The sequence below is a fragment of the Astatotilapia calliptera genome, chromosome 14 (assembly GCF_964374335.1).
Source record: "Astatotilapia calliptera chromosome 14, fAstCal68.1, whole genome shotgun sequence".
Taxonomy (NCBI): domain Eukaryota; kingdom Metazoa; phylum Chordata; class Actinopteri; order Cichliformes; family Cichlidae; genus Astatotilapia; species Astatotilapia calliptera.
This window is the reverse complement of record NC_137435.1, coordinates 10548095-10565392: the sequence shown is the minus strand read 5'-3', so window position 1 is coordinate 10565392 and position 17298 is coordinate 10548095. Positions and strand designations below refer to the sequence as shown.

Genomic DNA, 17298 nt, shown 5'->3' with positions numbered 1-17298 from the left:
TCAGATTTTAAAAAATGCTTATAAATTTGATAATTAGTCATTTGTTCACACATGAGCTTTAGTCACGCACAGAAGAAATTCTGACAGCTAAATTGCACAGAGAAAGCAGGGAGAGACTGTAGGCACTTAGGCTTTTTTTTCCCCCTATCATATATGAACATTTTTTTTCTTTTGTCTACCTCCCCAGCCCCCAGTGCCCCTCCTCGTAAGGTTACAGTGACAGAGAGTGGGGACAATGGGACTGCCATCATCGTCTCCTGGCAACCCCCTCCAGAAGAGGAGCAGAATGGGGTGGTCCAGGAGTACAAGGTAACAAGGAAGAAAAAAAACCCAAACAGCCAGCACTTACCTCAGGTCTGAGCAAGTAGGACTGTTCAGAAAGAGACACAAAGGAGACAAAACAGAGGTGAAGATGCTCAGATAAAAGAATAACAGAGAAACAGACAATACATAGACATGGAAAGGTAATGAATTCCTAGATGAGGCATACCTTTGTACACCTCTGTGTCTGCTGACAAAAGCTCAGAGACAGGAAAGTTGGAAAGCTAGTGGAAACAGTTGTGAAACAGTGCCATCTGGTGGAGGTGGTAAATTCACACATCTTGTGGCATTTCAAAAGTAAAAATCTATCAGTGTTGTATATTTTTCACCAAAATGTTATTATTATCTTTTATTATTTGCTGGGCTGTAGTGAGGCTTTAAGCTGTGATTACAGATGTGTTTGTGAAGTAGAGATGGAATGTTAGTTTTTTAGGAGTTTAGGGGAGATTATGTATTTTATAATATATGATTGTAGTGGTATTAATGAAAATGAGAAGTTTCCTTTGAAGAACAAACTACTTGCCTTTATTTCCTGCTGTCAATAAAGATGTAGTAGAACATCAGTGTAGTGTGTGTATAAGAATGAGAGTAAACTTTTGGCAAAAGACCTCAGTATCTTTCTTTCTGTAACAACTCTAGTCCCCTGTCCTACCTCTTTACCAGATAATATTCACACTTTAACAATGGCCAATATAGGACAGCACTGTCCTGTCATACATTATGCTGTGGAAGTCCTTTATTTTAATTGGAAAGCCTTTATGAGTCAGAAGAGATATAGGTGAGTGGCAAAAAGGGAGATGAGGCAGAGCCTGTGAAAAAGTTAAGCCACTGTTAATTTTCCAGGTAAATGTTTTCTGCTGATAGACTTTAGAGTAATTTCATGGTTTTTAAGTACAGTTCGAGAGTGTTCCCTGCTCATTACTGAGCTCAGTCCCCAGCGGCACTGCTTCTCACCACAATTTTTAAGATGCACAGGAAATTTTAAGCCTTTGTAGTTTTCATCACAGAAGTGCAAAAACACACACGCTGGATGAAGTGAGCATATTAACACAGTTAACTGGTGGAAGGAGGTGAGGGGTAAAGAAAACAGACTGACAGAGATGTCTCTGAGTCCTAATCCCAGGTTAAAGTATACTTCTGTGACCCTGTTGGAGTTTGTCTGTGAGACAGCTGCCCTTCTAGGGACTCGCAGCTCTAAGCTTCTGCTAAAATTGGGTTAAGGAGATGATTACTGTTTTTAATTGGTTTGAGACTGCTCCGTGACATGTTATGACTACCTCAAGTAATAACAACCCTGTGTTGAGCATATTCTGTAAAATGTTGTAAGTTATAACATGTTTTCCTGCCTCAGAGATGAAACGCAATACCCAGATTGTGCTAAAATGGCCCCAGCCTATTATAAGAGCACAAGACCAGTGGCAGCTACCAAACTAAATGTTCTCACGAAACGCTCATAACATTGCCTCAATCTCCACTTCATCTTTGTCTCTGTTATGGCAGATTTGGTGCTTGGGGAATGAGACTAGGTACCACATCAACCGTACAGTTGATGGCTCAACCTTCTCCGTGCTGATTCCCAGTCTGGCCCCGGGGATCCGCTACAGTGTGGAGGTAGCAGCCAGCACTGGTGCAGGTCCAGGGGTCAAGAGTGATGTCACTTTCTTTCAGCTCGGTGAGTAGAAACAACTGTTGCTTCTCTCCCCTCTTTTCCTTTTTTAAAAACATTACTTCAGTGCCTTTGTCTTCTGCCAATCCTCACAACTGAGTGAAGTCCAAATATTTGACAAATAATTATGGCATTAATCCAGACATCTTAAATTAAGAGCTTTAGAGAGAAAGGACTTAATGCCAAGTAAACAGACAGTTATGTAATGCCCTTCTTTATGGGAACAGCCATGTGCAAGCCTCTGCCTGTCTTCTCTTTTTTATCATCAACGATGTTTTAAAACTATAATTGGGGTGATTATTGTTAGAAAAACATCATCAAACCTGCCACACGGGAGTCTGATGGGTCTGAATGACAGGGGGTCTTATACAGCTTTTGCATAGTCTGAAATAGCTTTAGTTTACAGTAGCTGGCAGTACGATCAACACAGGCACATTAAATTCCTGTGTGGCAGAGCTGTTGAACTGACTGCCGCACCCTGCTCCATTCTCCAGTCAAGGATGCAATGTTTTCTGCCTCTGCTTCGCTTCAGACAACAAAGGCAATAATGAATCGTGCACTCCGGGCTCAGACATGACATGTTATTAATGCTAAGACACACAGCGGAGCCTGCTTCAGAGGCCAGTTGTTGTAATTTACTTATTGTTTTTTGTTCTTTTAGTCTAGATGGACAAATATTTGGAGATATTTTGTCAGTTTTTATTCCCCAAAGCTCTGAGCTGGCCTACTCGGGAGAGATGGAAAACACATGAATAGCAGGATGAGGCAGAGAGAGAAAGAGCTCCATCTGGTTTCAAATGTGTGATTGAGTGGGCTGGGATGGGCATGAAGAAGCATTGGCTGTGACTGATACAATTTATCTCACTTGAAGAGTTCCTGTGGTGATTGTTGCCATGTTCCAACACTGCACTGGAACAATGTGCCTCGGGGACCAGCGCTTCACCCAAATGCATTTGTCACACTCGGAGCTTGTATGCGTCATCCCGGCCTAGATACCTGTACAGTCCCTTGTGGGCTGCTTAGTCACATTGACATGCTGCGTTCCCTCGGCCAGACAGAGCCACAAATTGAGAAGACTGCAAAGTAAGAAGGGATGCAGCCAAATGGAGACGTAGCCTCAGTGCCTGAGACAAAGAAAGATACAGAAGGGGTAAAGGCAGCGAGCTGGTTTCTTTTGGGAAGTGTTTTTGCTTCTGGCTAAGAGTGCCAGTTTAGAAGAGTGGCTACAACATGAAAGACGCGAGAAAAAGAGACGAAGACAAAGTAACGAGAACATGAAGAAATTTCAGAGTGACAGGGGTTGGGGCAAGTCAAAGAAATCTTTCATGTGTCACGATGAGAAAAACAGACCGAGAGCAGGTTGTTGTTGTGAGCAGCTGTACAGCCAGCATCTTTGCAGCAGCGCATTTCACAGTGAAACAGGCTTCAAGGCATTCACACCTCAGTTTTTCCACAGACTAATTACTGTGGTATCTGTGTTTGAGCTTGATCTCTTTGGATTTATTTATATGATTATGATACCACTATTGCTCGGTGTGAATGATGTCTCTCTTTTTTCCTATCCGCTTCCATCAGGCTGTTATGCTGCACAGGCTCTGTTTGAATGTCTCTGGTTGCTTTTATATGCTCACCTGCTATTGTTGACTGGGATTTGCAATGAAAGCCTTTTGAATTATAGAAACAACTCCTTTTCCACAACAACCCCAGCCTCATACATACCCGCTGAGATGAAGAATCTTTTTATGTACCAGGAGAAAGAATATCCCTATTTATGTATTGTGCAGGCTCCATTTATTTTAAATGTATTTCTCTATTTCAGTCTTTTTCCACTTGGTTTAGTTTCAGCTTTGAATAATGTTGTTTTCACATTCCCAACTCACATTATTTCACTTGTCCCATCCAAAATTTGCAAGTCAAAATATACTGCTTCTTCAATCATTTCTACTTTGTGGGTGCCAGTTTTAGCATTGCCACATGGCTGAAATGCAGCGGCCTGGGGTCAAGTCCCACCACACACTTTCACTGCTTTTCTGTCTACTAATATGCTGTCTAATAATCGCAAAAAGCACAAAAAATAACTTCTACTTTGTTCTCACTGTTCTAGATGCTTCTGGCCGAATGACCGACACAGTGAACCAGGAGAACCCCCTGTCCCAGCAGATCTCAGATGTGGTCAAACAGCCGGCATTTATAGCAGGCATAGGAGCTGCTTGTTGGATTATCCTCATGGTCTTCAGCATCTGGTTGTACAGACACCGAAAGAAGCGGAATGGCCTGTCCAGCAGCTATGCAGGTATACGCAAAGGTCAGTACACGAGTGTAACAAATTCAACAATCACCGAACTATCAACTTGAATTTCAAATTCAAGGCGCCGGTTTACTTCAGTGAGGTTTTCTCACTGCATTTAGTGAGCGAGTGCGACGCAATTCGGTCTTCCCCATCGTCTTTACCCTAAATGACGCCAACCTACCTCACATTCTCTCTGTCAAACACAAAGATTTCTTTGTAGAGCAGCGCTGGAGGTGAGGTCTCCCGTAGAGTACTTTAAGATGCAGTGTGAGCTCCTGCTGAGAGTACTGCATAAACACCTCTTTTATTTTGTTTTCATACTTCTGTCACGCTGTCTTTGCAGGAGTGTGTTAGGAGTGTTTGCAGTCAAGTACATTTTGGCATCCAAAATTCCTCCTTTTACCAACTCCCTTCTGACTGCGCTGGGAAAGGGATAATGTCTGGCTGTAATCTCGCTTTTTCAAGGACACATTCTCACGTGGTCAAAGTACTTTTGAGAGAGAGGCCTTCAGATACAGAGCAGCCAATTATTTCATTCTGGTTAATAAGGACCTCATACCTTTGTTTCAAAAACTCAAAGACTGTATTTCAAGGATGTTGGCATAGCCTCTGCCTAACTCATTCATTTTTTTTTTTACCCGACTTAAAGTAATGAGGTTCATGACATCCCCAGCCTCTGCCCGCAATATTTAGAGTATAAAGAGAGCCATTAGCCCCTCTTTCAGAGTCTCATTTATGTGTTGGCTGGCTTAATGTGTGGCCTTGGGCTGTGCAGCTGTTGCCTGTGAGTGCTACCTTCTACAGCCTCACTTCCAGGTTTAGGTTTACTGCTGATTGCCAAGGTTAGAGAAGATAGACCCTTCAACCTTGATACACACACAAACAATGATTTTAGCTGTAAATCTGTGGCTATCTGTGCTCTCAATTTACTCCAGCCATGATAAAAGTGGGAGCAGTGTCTCTCAAAGTAAAAGAGACCTCAGCTAAGCTTATCCTGATCTCCTGCACATTTACCTGTGTGGTCTGTGAGAGCTATTGTGGGTTTTTTTTTGTTATGTCTTAGATTACAGAGAAAACAAAGTGAAGACCAATATTTAATGAATGCAGTCATGATCTGAGGTCAGGTAAGAGATGAGAAGACAGTGTAGCGTAAGGTTACCTCATGTCCCGCTGTGAATCATATATGTTGATGTTTGGTCAAATTTGGAAGAAAAAAAAAGAAAGAAAGGAAGATGGAAGCTCTTTAGAAAACCAGGAGGCAGACATACCTCCCCTTTTTCTCCTCCTGGTGTTCCCAGACCACAGTCTTTGTTTTGAAAAGAGTATAATTGCAACCACATGAATCAACAATCTTCGCTAAGCTGAATTTGCATTACTGTGTATGACAGTATATGCTAGCGCCGTCTCTAAAAGATTACATTTATTTTGTCAATGCAAAATTAGTCTAAACAGCTTTCTCTTGTTTCCCTCATGACCTCATGGCGCTCTGTCATTATTCGAAATACTACAAATGACATCACTGTGTAACACAAATGTTATTATGGGATGCTACAGAAGCCTTCACATCTTTTAGCTCAAGTCATTTTTAAGAAAAGAAAGCAGCAGTTACATACAGTCACAGGTTACATACTGGTTCATCGCTCTTGGGAACAAACATCTGCGAGAATGGGAACCTGATTCTTGATTTATGCATGTTAGTCACGTTTCTATTTCTCACGACTGTTTTGGGTACGTCTCTTCTTCAAAGGCTTATCAAACAGATAATCTTTTCCAACCACTCATATCTTTCGATTTGTTTGAGCATCAAGGGGAAAGATTCAAACGTGATAAGATGATTGTGATGTTTAAAGGACATCTGTTCGCACGGGGTACTGTATGAGGTAATTATTTGAGGAAATAAAAATGTGACAGCAGCAGTAGTATCCGCTTCTTAGATGTCTCTTCGCAAAAGCAGTTTTAGTCTGAAGGCAAAGTGCAACATTTCTAAAAAATGCACATATTTAAGGCAGTGTGCTGGATGACTACCAGCATGGGGCAAAGTTGCATCAACTGGAGTGTTTACTGGAGCATTCTTAACTTCTTCAAACAGGGAAACGACTCAACTATATTTTAAAGACCATAAAAATATAGAAGTTATTAAAGAATTTAATCCACTTTCATTGGGTTTCTGAACCATTTCATAAACCAATGCTTTAAAAAAAAAGTAATAATAAATAAAAATGAAAATGTGAAAATAATGTTGTACTAAGGCTTTCATGACCAGGCCATAATTACTTGTTGGGCTGCAATAATCTTAAAAAAAAAAACAAAACAGAATTTGATGCATTTCTTTGCCTGCCACATGTTGTATTGAAAAAGTCACAAAGTTAAAGTTAAAAACTATAGCATGATATCAGTAATTTTTTGCAGTAACTATCAGATACTTAGGATCCTATTTTCTACAAGAGTTTTCAAAAACAGGCACCCTACTACAGTAGATGGATGTTTAATAAAGAACCCCTTCCATGCCTGTGCGAGCAATTAAGTTGTGAGGGTGATGATGTGAGTGTTGAGATAGCAACAGACATCTCAACAGTGCGAGACCTCTGAACAGCAGGCCTCCGACAGTCTGGGCCACGACTTGAACCAGCAGCTGGCTCAACATTCATTTTCCCTCTGGGATGTCTGAGAGGATCAAAGACTAGCATGCAGCGTGTGAATACAGGCTATTGAAGTGTATTGCGAAACTTATACATTTTGTGGAGTTAATATTTAGAAAGATAGTTCTGATAATTCAATAACTTTCTTTCTCTGTCTTTTCCAACAGTGCCATCCTTCACTTTTACACCAACAGGTAAGCACCTTCTCCTGCAGTACATACAGTATCTATGTTTTTATAAACTCAATGTACTACAGCACAGGCCTTTTCCCATTTTCACAAACTTCTTGGAACATAAAAATACCAAACAGTGTGCTCAAAACCTTAAGCACATCTCAGTCCAGTTTCCCAACAGAAAAAGGCCAATTCAGGAAAAAAGGAGGACAAACAAAACAACACAAGAAAACAATCAGAATCTGACAATGACAGAAACACATCCCCCATAAAATCCAAAAAAAGATTCCTAAACCTATTCAAAGATCCCTTGTTTGTCCTTCAATATGTTATTCTTTCAGTGGGAAGGTTGTCCTCTTTGTTTCCTTTTAAATACAAACCAAACCAGAATATCTTATAACAACAGAAACATTTTCACTGCCGTTGGGGAAAGCGTCCTTTAATGGCTTTAACAACCACAGTCCTAATAGAATCATTAGAGAAATTACCAGCTGTAGAGAAGTTGGTGAGGAACACTTGATTAAAAAACAAAGAAAGGCCCAATTAATTGGCACAGCAATGGTCTACCTCCACATAAATATTCCAGCAAATATTTGAGCTGTTTCAGAACTTAAAGCTCAAAAAAGAGAGGCCACAGTACCAAGAATCTGTTTTATAGTAGTGGTAACTTGATCAAAGGGCTGCTGGCAACCTCAGAGGGGATTTAGGAGAATGACACACCACCAGAGTCTCCAACACACCAATTAAACAGGCAAGTGGCAGCAGAGCTAAGGAGGTTATCTGTGAGCTGAAGTGACACAGCATAAAACAGATAAAAGAAAAGCTCCTTGTATATCTGTATCTTTCTGTCCCTGCAAGTCTGTCTTTACAGTTCTCTCCACCTTCTTCTTTCACTCGTGGACTTTCATCCCTCGGAAATTCCTTGTTCCCTTGAGGTGTGCAAAAGGGTGTTGGCGGTGTTTAGCGAAATGGCAAATGTGAAACCGTGTGAATAGATAAGAGGAAGTAACAGTGAAGGAGACAATCCAGTGCACTCTGTGTTTGTTGTTCTACTGGTTGATCCTGTCTGTGCAGGGATTGTATCTACACGGTAGCAGTGCGCTTTGTGTCTGCCTTGAGGCTTGCAATCAGGTAGAATAATTTTGCAGTGGCAGGCTTGTTTCATGGAAATCTTTCAGCTGAAACATAGTCCTTGCTTGCGCGTTTAGGTTCGATTCTTTAGAGAGAAATTCCCTGCCCTGGTACTCTGTGTGAAACCAGGATTTTACTGAGCATTATACTGATTTTCATCTTTAACCAGACTGCGATAATTTAGTTTTGCATAAGATCTCCTCTGGCTACATGCAGAGACCAAACCACACACTTCCTGTTTTGAAAGAGAGACATGGAATCAACACAGCAAAGGCCCAACCTACCCCTCTTCCACCTTCTCTCCTCTCAGGGAAGAGATTGTAATTAAAGTTAGAAGTTTATCTCGCCTTCACACACACCGGCAGCTTAGAGCTCCTTGAAAGAGTCCAACTTGCAGCACACAGAGCTTCAAACACGCTGAACCCGAGCCAGACAACCAAAGAGCTCTGCATCTTTGTTCTTCATAAGCCTCTTACACATCCTCCTGCTCCTGTTGCTTCGTGTGTGCGTGTGTGTCTATGACTCAGCTGAAATGATGACACATGCATTCAATCACACACTCACTTGCTCTGATACAAAACACAAAAACACAGCACTAGCTTAAAAGCAGTTTTCTCCCAATCATTTTTCACAAAATTGGCAATTCAAAATAAATAAACAATTCAATAAGAAAATAAGTAACTCAAATAAAGAATTTTATGTTGAACTTACATGGCTGTGGTGAAAAGAAGGACATCACGACAATCATAACGTTGGTGGAATCACGACAAACTCATTTTCTCTCTTTCAGTGGCATATCAAAGAGGTGGAGAAGGTGTCAGCAGTGCTGGAAGGTAAGAGTTTGTTTAGTGTCTTTGAAAAAATATATCTTTTAAACAGGCGCATTAAGTGAATGAATGCTAAGAATGTAATTTCAAATACAAAGAATCCTTAAACCTCCGGAATATATTAGTAGGGTGTGCCTTGTGTACTTTTCTTTGACAAACACTAGGGGGAGTGCTGTGCCTTTCAAAGGTAGCACAGAGCAGAGGAGAGGGGTAAGGACTTGCATTAAGTATGTAATAATTCTACAGGAACAAAGCCCCATATAGTCTGCCAAGTGCCCATCCTTGTCCCAAATGGTGGAGAACCACATGCAACCACCAGGCTGTGCCGTAGCATCACCATAAAACATTAATGGAGCTACATGCATGTACACAGCAGCAACAGCACGCCGCCTAATGTAGTGGAATTGTGCATTTTGCATAAACAGCAAGAATGTCTGGACTTGGACCTGTATATCCATTGGATGGCATTTGGCATGTGTTCACATAACTGGTAAATAGCAGGGAAAAAACAGGAAAATATGCATTCATTCATTATGCGCTCTTTACTCTAGTCCAAAACATAGTTAATACTGTAATGTATGCGTGTGTTGTTCTTCTGTTAATGAACAGTTAGCTTGAAGCCATCATTATATTATTCAGTTGTATGACTGAATTGTCAGCTCTGCACAAAGACAATGGTTGTTCAGTATCAACATATAACTGCCAGGGTGATTGAGGAGTCATTGTGAGATTGTATTTGGCTGTACAAGACAAATGTGTTCATTACCCAAAACGAATCCAAGAAATGAGTCATTTAAGAGGGAATAAGAAAATGTAAGTCATGGCTAATTCACTGTTTCGATACGCGAACCCAGAGTCACTCTATAGAGATTTGGATACTCACACAATATATGTTCCTGCATTCTTTTTGTATACTAAATTGATTCGTTCAATGAGCAAAAACAGACTGTCTTTACTTGGCTTAAGGTCCAGTAGTACAGTAGAATCCTGTTAAATGAGCCAGCTTGATTTGAATTTGAATTAAAGCTGAAAAACAGGAGACAAGACAGAGATGGATGGCAAAACAATGATAAGGATGCATTTTTCTTCCGTTGCTCAAGTCTGTTCTCCTTGTGTACAGCTTAAAGAAAACACTTTCCAATGATAGAGATATTGTGTGACACTGTGGAATCTACTCTGTGAGTATTTGTGGTTCACTGCCTGTTCAGGACGTGGATTTCGCAGCATTGGGAGAGAATTTTATCTAGCTGTCTAATCCAGGCGGATCGCTAATGCTCACGAGGGCTCAGGGAAAGTGTCATCGGCTATGGCCAAGCCAAGCACACACAATCTATTTAGCTGGGCTTTTTTCTAATGTGCTCCCTGGGCCTGTGTGTGGCCGAAAGGCAAAAAGTGCTAAAGCCGGATTTCTACTTTTCCCCTTCTTAGCTGGATAAATAAACTCACATAATCTTCTCTTTCAAATATTATGTTATTGTGGGTGTTGCAGTTCATTCACATAAATGTCACTGCGGCATTGGCTTGGTTTCTTACTATTGTTAACCATTTGGTGCCCTTTTTGTTTTTTTCCCTCCTCCTTTTTTTTGTCCACAGGCCTGGTTTACTAAACATTGGGGACTCTGCCACTCAACCCTGGCTGGCCGACACATGGCCCAACTCATGTTCCAACCACAATGACTGCAGCATCAACTGCTGCACTGCTGGCAATGGCAACAGCGACAGCAACTTGGCAACATACAGCCGACCAGGTATGCATGTTTTGTCAGTGCCGTATGTAGTCAACAACCAAAATAAACCCTCCTCTCGAAGGCAACAATGCAATCATTTGACAAAATAACTGTAGAGATAAGAAATGTAGGGAGCTGGGGGAATCTGCAGTGCAAAAGGAAGTAAAATCTGATATCTAGGTTAGCTCCCTGGAGAGTTATTCTGTGTATCGCTCCCTTCTGTAGGTCTCCACAAGAAAAACCTAGAGAAATATTAGGATTAAGAGAGGCTGTGCGCTTGTGTGTTTGATTTATCTGAGGTTAAAGTAGAGCTGTTTTAGGCAGGAAATAAAAGGAGCACACTGAGCAGGGCTCATAGCTCTACTCTGTTGCTAATCAAATTGCTCTGCTGATTTCCATACAGTTGTTATACCCGGTAATGTAATTTCCCCTAAGTGCTCAGTTATTTAAGAAATGTGCAGCGGGCGAAGGGGTCAAGGCTGGACTGCAGACGATGGCCAGAAGCAGAGAAAAAGAGAATGATAGAGGGAGAAGGGTGTACCTGGAAATACAGATGGAAAAAGTAGTGATGAAGAATAAGTGTATGTTACAGTGAGATGTATTGGCATAAATACAGAGCAAAGATAAGATAAGTAGGGTGAGGGGGGGAAAAAGAGAACACCACCAGGTGGCCTCTAGTTTATTTAGCACTAGTACAGTTATCAACAAAGGGAAGCATATTTGGCCTCAGAATCTTATGCATTGCTGCCAAACCATACACACACACACAGAGTATGATGTAGGACGTAATATTAATAATTAACAGCCATGACCAAAAAACCTCTATCCTCTGGAACTTGGATTGCAATGAAATGCTTTATGTTCTAAATTATGCACTTTGGGACTATGCCTTTAAGGGCAGCACATAATTCCTGTCCAGCTGTTCAATCCAATATCCATCCAGCCACTAAATAGTTTCTCCTGACTTCAAACCTTTCCAGTGAGGATTAATAATTCATTTTGTAGACTATAGTCAAGTTGAGTTTTTCTTTGTGCTAATCACCCCTCTGAGGTTGAAGTGTTTAACTCTACCTTAACATGGTCTGAGATGTTTAACAGGGAATAACAGGCTAGAGGCAGCCCTCACTCGCATGACACCCTGCTGTATGACACTAAGGAGCTTGCCAGACGCATGCTTTGTGTGTGTGCCAAACCTAAATTCTGAACATTAAAAGGATCACTGACTAGGTGACAGAGCAAAGAAATACGAGTTAAGGTCCCTTTATCTCAGCCATAGGGGCGCTTTCACACATCAACCTTTTGAAGTGTTTGAGCTTTTCCATGCAGCTGAAACATGAGTTACGTGGCACGAGCTGCGCGCACCTATGGCCGTCCTTGGTATTTACCGCAAGGCTGGCTCTCAGATCTGCTGGAGGATTTGAATATTTTATGAGCCAGGGAAAATTGGATCTGTCAGTGAAGCTGTGCTTTTACTGCACGCCTCATTCCAGGTCTTTGATACAGACATGTCTCCGTCCCTCTCAATGAGCAAAGACGCTCCCAACCATCAGAAGAAAAAGAACACAGATGACACCTACACTGAGTCATGGGTGAAACTGAGAAGGGGGTAACATAACCTGTGTCAGTCACCTAGAGCAGATCGTCATTTTTGCAAACAAAACTGAGACTTAAAGCATAAGTAGAAATGTCTCTCTGGAAGGTGGGGATCATTCAAAAAGCTTGAGATGAAAAATGTGTTGCTTTTCTTAATTTTTTCAGCTCGACAGTAGATGAAATGATGCCTTATTGTTTGAAATCTTTTGCCAAACTGGCATACTGCTGCTAAGCTGATCAGCAGTAGAAAAGACTGACTAAATGCCCTCCTCATGTTCTTCAGCCGACTGTATCGCCAATTATAACAACCAGATGGAAAACAAGCAGACCAACCTTATGGTGCCTGAGTCAGGAGTCTATGGAGATGTAGACCTGTCCAACAAGATCAATGAGATGAAGACCTTCAACAGCCCAAACCTTAAAGATGGCCGCTTTGTAGGTCCAGGGGGCCAGCCGACACCTTATGCCACCACTCAGCTCATCCAGTCCTCCATTATGGGAAACAACATGAACTCAGACAGAGTGACTGGAGGGAGTGGAGGTGGACTCGTGGGTGGAGGAGAGGTGAATGAGAAACACTGCTGGAAGCCCCCCTCAGTCCAGCAGCAGAAACAGGAAATAAGCTCCCAGCTGCAGTACAACATCATGGAGCAAAACAAGCTGAACAAGGGTGAGTGTGTGGAATAGCCAGCAGCCATCTTTAGAGAGGCCAACTCCAAGCCATGATCTTCTTCCACTCGATTTTTCCCTCACTTCTCTCTTCTCCTGGCTGTTTCGCCCCACTCTGGATACGTGTAGAAGAGTTTCATGCTCATGTATCCCTTGGCTCTGTCTCAGTCCTTTTCATTCAACAAAAGCACCATCACTGTCTTTCTGCCTGTCTGTATGGCATTCATGCAACCTCTCCACGCAATCAAGTAGAATCTTTACTGCTAAATGAGGGCCAGGCTTGAATTGCTATCATCTTTTGGTATCTGGGGTGTCTTGTTTTATAACGAAAGCAGGTGTGAGAGTTTATCCTTGGTGTCAGATTTCTAAAGGAAAGATAACTCAAAGATCTTTAAAGATGCTTTGAATGAAGCTATCATCACCTGGTCGTACCTGCAGAAAGGAACCACAGCTGGTGTGATAGTTTTAAGATTTCAGTGCAGCTGTTGCATGTGTTCACATACTCACATGAGAATGAATATGAAAGCATGACCTGCATGCCTCATGTGTAGCTAAATACATAGTTCTCGGTGTAATCTCATTTCACTCCATATATTGTTTAACGTTTCTAATGTAAAGCGGTGATCTTTGTTTAGTACAAAGTAGTCGTCTTTGTGGTGTCCCTGTTTGCCTGCCTCCCTGCAATAACTATATCCTTCACTATCCTCACCACCAGATCGCTACAGAGGAGGTGACAGCCCTATGCCAGCCACAATTCCCTACAGCCAGACTCATGACAGCCACACTGGGGGCTCCTACAACAGCTCTGACCGGGGCAGCAGTAGTACCTCCGGTAAGATGGTTAGAGGATCAAGGACAGGAGTTTTTTCAGGTCGGGCAGTCGGCTGTTATACAAATCAACACAGACTCTCATTCGATGTTCGCAGGAAGAAAAAAAAAAAAAAGGCAAAATATTATTTTTCCAGCTAAATTATTACTATGAATTCTATAATCACATATACCCTCAAGCTCCATTTTAAAATCCCAGTTTTCTCAAAGGCTTTAAATCACTTTGAGCCACTAATAAAATATGCTTTCAATTGTAATTTGATTAATTTGCATGTTAGCCCATCTTGAAGCAAAGCCTTCAGTGTGGAAACATGGTGAATAAAACACAAGTGCCAACAGTACTTTGAAACAAAGGCATGAGAGCATGTTTCCATTGTTTTTTGTTTTCTTTATGCAACATCATCCAAGGATGTTTAAAGCAAATTAGATAAAAGGAAATGCATCTTCAAATTATTTTGTGTTTGTTATTCTGCTTTGTACTTTTTATTTCTGTGTTTGTCCTTGCTTATTTTGCATTACTTCCGTTAATTGGCTTTACTTTAATTCCAGTATGGAGCAGCCTAATTTCATCATGGCCTCAATGTCTGTCTTTGGACAAGGACAAATGATAACACATTGCAGACGGCATGCAACACTGCCACCTTAATGCCATGTATCCATTCTGATATTGCGTTTGAAGTTCAAGCCATTAAGGAGCAGCCTTTAGTGCTGCCTGCACATCACAGCTCATTGGTTCACAATTTTAATAGTTTTCTATTAATTGGACCCTTTTCTGCTGTTTTCCTTCTACCTTTTCTCTTCATACTGGGTTATACCCCTTCAGGGAAATAGCTGTTTTATAGTATTTCCCCTCATTTAATTTCTGAGCAGTATCGGCATACTTACATAAATTGGAGAGTTGCATTAGCCTTTTCACTCTCACATGTAAAATTATCGTTTTCTTGTCAGTCAGCCTTATTAATGTCAATTGTCTCTGCTGTCAGTATCTTTGTTACCTTGTGATTTCTCCAGCATTAATAATTGATGTGATTTTTAGAGACAGAGAGTATGTGTATCTGTAGCGGTCCTGTGAATGATCGTTTTCCCTTTTGTGAACAGGGAGTCAGGGTCAAAAGAAGGGAGTGCGCACCCCCAAAGTACCCAAACAAAGCACAATGAATTGGGCTGACCTTCTGCCCCCTCCTCCTGCAAACCCACCCCCAACTCGGAACACAGAGGAATACTCTCTACCGATGGAAGAAAGGTGGGACATGTCTAAATGGTCATCTGATCTGACAGTATATTTAAATACTAGTTCATTGCGGCTGCCTTTTCTCCACATTCATTCCAAACAATTGCCCCGAGCATTTTCTGTCCATTAGTGCTAGGTTCATGTCAGACTCTGATAGAAGGCTGACATGAATATTTAGAGGATGTTTTCTGGCTTCAATAAAAAAAAAAAAAACATTCATGTTTTTGCTGAGCGATATGAAGGTAATGAGGCTTGTTTCTCTCTGCTGGCAGCTGTGATCCAGACATGCAGTGCCCCATGCCCCCCTCTCACATGTACCTGCAGCCTGATGAGCTGGAGGAGGAAGAAGAGATGGAGAGGGGGCCCACTCCTCCCATCCGTGGGGCAGCTTCTTCCCCTGCTGCCGTGTCTTACAGTCACCAGTCCACAGCCACTCTCACCCCCTCACCCCAGGAGGAGATGCAGCCGATGCTCCAGGATGCCCCAGACAGCCATGAACGCAGGTACAGCAGCATGATGTCAAGCTGTCTGCAAGAATAAAGTAGCAGAATAAGAGCACTCAGCTGCTGAAAAGAAAAAAAAAATCCTCAAGAAATGTATCTATTCTCTAAAGCCTCATAAAGAAACATGATTTACTTTGCATTTGAAATTCATGGCTGTTTTCCTGATTGAGCCCATTAAACTCCATGTATATCGTCTGTATATTGTGTGCACCGTTGGCCATTTTTCAAAAGCATATCTTAGGTTTTAGACTGATTTCTTACCTTCTAGGGAGTCATTTGTTGCAGTTCATTTCAGTATAGTATGGGGATTCAAGCAGTAGAACATTAGGGTTGTTTTTTTTTTTTTTTAAATGTGTTTCAAATAGGTAGCACATCAGCGTAAATTTAGTCAAATGTATTTTTGTCAGTGATTATAATTGTGCAGAAATCCAGCTGTGAGATAGAACTGTTTTGGAAAACTCATCCCTGTTATTGTGCCTGAAGGGGGGGGGGGGGATGCCATAATGAATTTGAAGTTCATCTTCCACAGAGAAGCCATTTTAAAATAAATTAGCAAATTCACATCATTGGGGTGATCAAAACTTAACTTCTAATGTGACATCAGAAGATCATCAGCATCATCAACAGTAAAGCACCTCATTTGTAGTCAATTGGCTAAAACATGGGACGATTAGGTTGTTTTTTCCATAACTGGGTAACTATGATTTAATGATGCAAAAAACTCTACAGTTTATGAGTTTCTTCTCATTTTTTATAGGCGCCATGCTGTGAGCCCCCCACCCCCTCCCAGGCCCATGTCTCCTTCACACACATATGGGTATATCAACACCCCGTTAGCCTTGGACACGGATGGTATGGAGGAGGAGGACATACTGGAGGAAGAGGAGGACGGCGATGAGACAGATGCAGAGGTGGCTAAGATGCACTACCACCACACCCACCCCCACACAAACCCTCACCATCCCCAGATGCATCCACGGAGGTTGCTGCTACGAGGGCTAGAACAGACGCCTGCATCCAGCATGGGGGACCTGGAGAGCTCAGTGACGGGCTCCATGATCAACGGATGGGGGTCAGCTTCCGAAGAGGATAATGTCTCTTCGGGGAGATCCAGTGCAGTCAGCTCATCAGATGGATCCTTCTTCACAGACGCTGACTTTGCTCAAGCGGTTGCTGCAGCTGCAGAGTATTCAGGCCTCAGGGTGGCAAAGTACCCTAATTCACAGGGCCAAGAAGTTGGGGGAGCGTCGGGTAAAGTAGACCACTTTTATAGGAAATAATTTAATTTTATTGCAATAATTTTATTCTCTTGCTGTCCAAGAAAAAGAGGGGAAAAAAACTATTGTTCTGTTTCTTTTGTCAGCACGAAAATACCAAATAAACCCATCAAGTCACCGTCCTGGCAGCCCGGTGTCTACAGACAGTAACATGAGTATGGCCGCTGTACACAGGAGGCCTCCTAAAAAGCAGAAACAACATCCAGTAGGTCATCCAGCGAACCAGAGACGTGAAGTTTTCAATGAAGGTACACATCTTTTAATTACATCTAGTTATATTTAAAACAGGCTCATTTGATATTGTAGATTACTAAGATAAAATAGTAAAAATCCTTTCTGACAATTAAGTAAAAACATTTCAGGTTCAAGTAATAGTCATCCAGAATTACAAGTCTTGTTTTAACGAATATTTCTTTCAGGTCT

The 17298-nt window shown here is 41.7% G+C and overlaps 1 protein-coding gene and 1 long non-coding RNA gene across 8 annotated transcripts in view; one reads left to right on the top strand and one right to left on the bottom strand.

Annotated features, from left to right (window-relative positions):
• Window positions 1-17298, top strand: part of robo1 (roundabout, axon guidance receptor, homolog 1 (Drosophila)) — a 227900-nt gene that overhangs the window by 204524 nt on the left and 6078 nt on the right. For 6 of the 7 annotated variants that reach the window (XM_026191730.2, XM_080289181.1, XM_080289183.1 and 3 more), the window contains 12 exons: window positions 188-309; window positions 1822-1993; window positions 4092-4292; window positions 7084-7110; window positions 9011-9053; window positions 10641-10795; window positions 12651-13037; window positions 13752-13868; window positions 14963-15107; window positions 15368-15598; window positions 16356-16849; window positions 16962-17123. In XM_026191730.2, the coding sequence (XP_026047515.2) occupies window positions 188-309; window positions 1822-1993; window positions 4092-4292; window positions 7084-7110; window positions 9011-9053; window positions 10641-10795; window positions 12651-13037; window positions 13752-13868; window positions 14963-15107; window positions 15368-15598; window positions 16356-16849; window positions 16962-17123 (2256 nt within the window). The remainder of the gene's footprint in view (window positions 1-187; window positions 310-1821; window positions 1994-4091; window positions 4293-7083; window positions 7111-9010; window positions 9054-10640; window positions 10796-12650; window positions 13038-13751; window positions 13869-14962; window positions 15108-15367; window positions 15599-16355; window positions 16850-16961; window positions 17124-17298) is intronic. The other variant, XM_080289182.1, reaches the window with a different exon arrangement.
• LOC145420199 (uncharacterized) overlaps window positions 8899-17298 on the bottom strand; it is a 42057-nt gene continuing 33657 nt past the window's right edge. The window contains exons 2-3 of the long non-coding RNA XR_013901500.1: window positions 15414-15623; window positions 8899-9046 (exon numbers count right to left, since the gene is read on the bottom strand). This is a non-coding gene — a long non-coding RNA (uncharacterized LOC145420199). The remainder of the gene's footprint in view (window positions 9047-15413; window positions 15624-17298) is intronic.